Source organism: Calidris pugnax, unplaced genomic scaffold (assembly GCF_001431845.1).
Source record: "Calidris pugnax isolate Ruff unplaced genomic scaffold, ASM143184v1 scaffold88, whole genome shotgun sequence".
NCBI classification, from domain to species: Eukaryota; Metazoa; Chordata; class Aves; order Charadriiformes; family Scolopacidae; genus Calidris; species Calidris pugnax.
Window position 1 is genome coordinate 2,219,452 of NW_015090849.1, and position 5,541 is coordinate 2,224,992.

The 5,541-nt window shown below is 49.9% G+C and overlaps 1 protein-coding gene across 1 annotated transcript; it reads left to right on the forward strand.

Annotated features, from left to right (window-relative positions):
- The first annotated feature begins 286 nt into the window (after window positions 1-286).
- Window positions 287-3,141, forward strand: NKX3-1 (NK3 homeobox 1). The gene is made up of 2 exons (XM_014943141.1): window positions 287-599; window positions 2,741-3,141. The coding sequence occupies exons 1-2, from the start codon at window positions 287-289 to the stop codon at window positions 3,139-3,141; spliced, it is 714 nt and encodes a 237-aa protein (XP_014798627.1).
- The last annotated feature ends 2,400 nt before the right edge of the window (window positions 3,142-5,541 follow it).

Genomic DNA, 5,541 nt, shown 5'->3' on the forward strand with positions numbered 1-5,541 from the left:
TCTTCACCGTAAAAGCTGTTTGCCAGCAAGAGGAGGGCAAAGGGGGAGGCTGAGGTTTGGCCGTGACCCCCCCGTGGATCCGTGGGGAAGGACGTCAGGAGAGAGAGGGAGGAAGGAGCAGCCAGAAAACCCACGGGGGAGCCAAGACACGACCCAAGGGCGTCAACTCCTGCTGGGGATCTCCAATCAGGCCCCCGGGAGGCTTGGCTGCCTGCCCTATAAATGCAGAGCCGGGAGGGTTGGGGAAGCCAGCGTGCCTCCGGGCAGGGAGAGGAAGAGGAGGAGGATGAGCGCTGGGGTGCTCCCCGCCAGGAGGCAGAGAGCGCCCAGCAACACCCCAGAGGGGACCAACCAGAGCCCCACGGCCACCCAACAGCCCATGCCCATCTCCTCCAGACCCCGGACATCCTTCCTCATCCAAGATATTCTCTGGGATGGGGCAGAGCGGGGAGAGAAGAAGAAGAACGGAGGGTTTGGCAGCCCAGAGGATGGGGAGCCGGGGGTGGAGGGCAGCTTGACTGCCCCAGGGAACCCCCCCAAGAGCCCTCGTCCCCCAGGAGCATCCCAAGCCCGAGGGACACCCCAGGAGGCGGATGCAGGTAAGGGGGTGGAAGCTCCTGGCTGAGCCCGCTGGTGGGGGCATGGAGAAATGTCTACTCTTGGGTCAAGCAAGGGGCAGGAGCCAGACCCGGCTGCCTCGAGCATCCCGGAGCCAATTAACTCCTGTTTTAATTACCAGGGAGTATCTGTGCTCCAGCAGTGGGAAAAAGAGAGAGGTCGCAACCGGCTGCAAACCTTTTGCCAGGCGCCTCAAATAACTCAAAGGACTGAATCTGCCTAAAATGCTATTGAAAAAAACCCCAAACAACATCCCAGTCAACGCATTTCTGCCATATCTTGGGAAATAAAGTTCCCTTTCAACACAGGAGGTCCCCAGCAAGGGCAACTTGGGGCTTCTAGATGGAGAGGCAGTTTGTCCCCATCCATGTGGCCACCAGCGCGGTGATGCCACCACGGCCAAGCTCCTCAGGGATCTTCCCCAGGTCCCCCCGGGTTAAATTTGTGCCGTTGGCACAAGGCTCAGCCCCAAATTCCCCGTGTGCTCCTGCCTCTGCCCCTGCACATCACGGGGCTTATTAATAACCACCCTCCTCCTCTTGCCACAGCATCCCTCACCCGCACCTAACGGCGCTCCGTTCCCTGCAGGGAATAAGGTTTTACCGCAGGAATGATGCTGAAAAATCACACTTTGAAGCAAATTTCTTTGACCCATGTGTCGGGCCGGGGCTGCGGGAGGGGACACAGCCTTTCCTTGCCCAAACAGTCCCGGCTCGAGCTGCAACAGCCAAAAATGCAATTTTGAACTCTCTAGCGACCGGCTCTTGCTTGCTGGGAGAGCCCTCTGCCAGGGGAATTTTGGCTTTACGTTTCCGTTCTATTAAAAGAAGTTTCTGCATAAAAGCGAGTTCAGGGAAAAAAAAAAAAAAAAAAAAAAGTCGATTATTACGAAAATCATGAAAAGAGGTCCCAAATCTCCCAGAAAGCGAGTGGTGTAAATCAGCCCAGCTCCAGGGATTTTGGCGGGACAGCCGTGGTTTCCACAAGCTGGGAATTAAGCCCGTCGTGTCTTTCTGAAACATGATGTTCACATCGTAAGAAAAGACACTAAGAAATGACTAAAGGGAAAAAAAAAACCAAAAAACCAAAATATTGGCTTGTTTCCATCCATTACGAAAATCATGAAAAGAGGTCCCAAATCTCCCAGAAAGCGAGTGGTGTAAATCAGCCCAGCTCCAGGGATTTTGGCGGGACAGCCGTGGTTTCCACAAGCTGGGAATTAAGCCCGTCGTGTCTTTCTGAAACATGATGTTCACATCGTAAGAAAAGACACTAAGAAATGACTAAAGGGAAAAAAAAAACCAAAAAACCAAAATATTGGCTTGTTTCCATCCCGAGCCGGGTAATACACAAAAAAAAAAGGAACTGAGCGGGTAAATAAATTGACTTAAGAAGTTTTAATAGCTCTAGTTGACACTTCCCAGGGAGCTCAGCATCTTTCTGGGTCGTGGCTCTGGCCACTGATGGGTGTAAGTCGGAGGCAAACACTGAGATGCTGCTTTGGAGTTGTGATCTGAGGCCAGGTCTGCAGTTATAGATGCCTGAAAGTTTAAAAAACTGCCCCCAAAATGTCTTGGGAGTCGTGAAAGAGAAAAGGGAGAAATAAGCTGCACTGATTTCCCATTGCTGAGTTATCCTCTGTAGATTGAGGATAAAAATCGGTTTTCTTTGGGGACCAAGACTTTCCCATAGACACAACGGAGGGGATGTCTCAAAGAGGCGCCTGAGAGTCTGAATTCTGCAATAAAAATCCCAAGAGCTGTTGATGCCACAACGTACAAAACAGCAGTACCTGGAGGTTTTAGGCAAATCTCCACCAGCGTCGCACACAAAACCCTTTTCTGTGTTATTTTAGTCCCTCGGACGTATGTTTGTGCTGATGTGAAGTAAGAAAGTGGGATTTCGGAAGAAAAAAAAATGGTTTATTTAAGATTAAATGAAATTAAGATTAAAGGTTAATCTTTTTAAGATTAAATTAAATTAAATTGTTAAATGAAGCGTTTCATTAAATCAATATATTTCCATGGGAATATGACTATTTTGCTCTCTGGAATGGAAAAAAATCAAGTGATTCGGGCAATTTCAAAGCGGGTAATTAACTCTCAGCTCTTTTCCCCTCAAGATGCCACGGCGGAGACCTACCTGTCAGAGTGTGACCCCCCCCTGCCCATGGCCCAGCGTCCCCCCAAACAGCCCAAACGCTCCCGAGCAGCTTTTTCTCACACCCAAGTCATCGAACTGGAGCGGAAATTCAGCCACCAGAAATACCTGTCGGCCCCCGAGCGAGCCCACCTGGCCAAAAACCTGCAGCTCACCGAGACCCAGGTGAAAATCTGGTTCCAGAACAGGAGGTACAAAACCAAGAGGAAACAGGTCGCCTCGGAAATCGGCAGAATGGACACTCATTTTGGGGGGCAGAAAGCCGTCGAGCTCCCCGGGGCATCGATACTGGCCCTGCGGGGGGGCTGGCAGTACCTGCCCTGCCTCTACTACTTGAACGGCTGGAGTCCCTCCTGGTGGTAAAACACCCCCTCCCTGTTTTCTTTTTTTTTTGGTTTTTTAAGCAGAAAACATCTTTTTCTCTTCATTTTTAATTTTTAAAGTTTTTTAAATCCCGCGTCGCTCTTCCTAATGCTAGTGGGGCTTGGGGGGGCTCCATTCATGCTAATAATCAGCATCTTCTTGTTGCTGCACAAGCCTCTCATTGCTAACAGTAAAGAAAACACCCCCAAAAGCCAAAAAAAACCCCCAAAAAAATCCCCAAGATTTTAAAAGTGTGTAATTCAGCACAGGGGGGGTGATTTGTAGCTGTAAAACACTGCGGGGTCTTTTCAGGGCAGAATAGGATGGTCCAGCCCCTCTCTGCCCCTCCTAAATCTCTTGCCCCCCCCAAAAAAAGCCTTTACCTTTGGCTGAGATCAAGCGAGCAAAAAACCAAACTGCTGATCCTGGTCACTAGCTGTCATGTCAGCCAAAAATTAGGCTAAAAAAAAAAAAAAAGGCAAAAAACCCTGCATTTTTGCCATTGATATCTAATTGTTGATGGTCCCAAAGGGAAAACAGACACACACACCCCCCCAAAAAAATTCTGTGTGCCACCAGGCAGCACCGCAGCCCCCACCCAGGGTAATACAGGTGGTTTTTGGGGAGAATTAAACCCCTTTCTGCCACAAGTGACCACAACCTGAAGTACCCGACGGCCACGGGGCTGGGGCCGGGGACCAGGATTGAAGGGAGGTGATTGAGGATGGGGATGGAGCCATGCCAGTTCCCCCCTCCCCCCCAAAAAAACAACCCCAAAAAACCTGTCCCTCTGCCCTTCCACCGCCGGGATGCCAACCCAGAAAGCACCAGGAACGGGGACAATAGGGCAATGACAGATGAGTTTTGCATATCCGGGTGTTGACGCTGTTTGAACCTTCCCATACAAAGCTGTTTCAAATACCAACGGCCCCCCGGATCCAATGCCCCCCCCCCCAGCTCTCCAAGCAGCAAACTCCCCCTTTTCCAGGGGAAATCACCCCGATTCCCGACTCCAAAGCACCAGGGCAGCAAGAAGAAGGTGTCTTTACAAGTGATATTTTAGTGAGACAACAACTATTCGCACTAGAGGGGCAAAATTTTACCTTTTTCTGTGACTAATCACACTTAAAACTTTCGATGTCGCTGAGTCCACGGGAGGAAGGGTAGAAAGAAATGAGGTTTCCAAGAGAGGAAACACATCAACTGCTTTTTTTTTTTTTTTTCCTCAGCTCGTGTAAAGCAGCATAGCTCTGCTGGAACAAATTTAATCTTCCCAAACAAAAAAAATACATGGAGGTTTCTTCCCTGTGAAACCTCCAGAAACGTTCCTGTGGTGCCTGTTCTTTCTGAAAGAGAATGAAAAAAATCTCAGCGCTCCAATTCCCTCCTGCAGCAGGGAAAACCCAACAGATTAAAAAAAAAAAATGTTAAGGAACTGCCTGGATCTCTCCCTTTTAACAAGATTATTGGGAAATTGACCTTTTTGCTTTTTGCCAATCGATCCCCATCTCGCAAAGCTCGGGCACGAAGTTGCTGGGGGTGAGTTGGATGAGTTAAAACTCCAGGGAAGGGAGGGCAGGGTGAGGAGAACGTGCCAAAACTGCAGCCCTGTTGCCAGCAAAGCTGTTTGCCCACTTTGGAGGACAAGGAGAGCCTTCCTAATTGTCTGAAAGTAACCCCGAATATCTGGAGATAAGGTGGTTTTTTTGCAAAATTCCAGCTCCCGCTCTCAGAGATGCTGCGCATCCCCCGGCCCCTTCTTGCTGGGGGGGTGCAGGGGGGGGAAGGCCATCGCTCCTGCACTTGTTGCAATGTGTTTCCAACCCTCCCCTGCTCCTTATCCACTTTGCACTTTGCTTGAAACAACAACAAAAAAAGCTTTTATGGCCTCCAAACCCAGCCCCTGCAGGAACAGGCATCCCTCCCCACCGCATCTCCAGGGGAAGGGAGAAAATTCCTGCCCCAACCTCCCCCCCCCCGGGCTCACCCAGCCCCTTGGGGGGCTGTTTGAATTGATGCAGAAACACTAGATTTGCACTAAATCCCCTGGATCAGCAGCTCTGACCACCCCACCCCCCCCAAAACAGGGATCAGGGTGGAAGAGCAGCGGGGACGGGCGACCAAAGCGGGCTGGGAAAATTGGATATAAAGTGAATTTCTTGGACTCTTCTTCGGGAAAATGTTTGTGTCGCAGCTATTTTTTTCCCCCGCTCGTGGTTTTTACAACCAGTAAAAGATCCTTGTTGCTTCAACACCCAACTGCTCATACTCCACTTGGCTGCTATAAAGCAAGTCCGGTGCAAATAGTCGCTATTTTTGTACATTTTTTTTTTTTTTTTGTACTTTTTTACCCGTTGGCCATTGGAATAAAGAGCTCAGGGTCTTTATTAAAAACAAGCC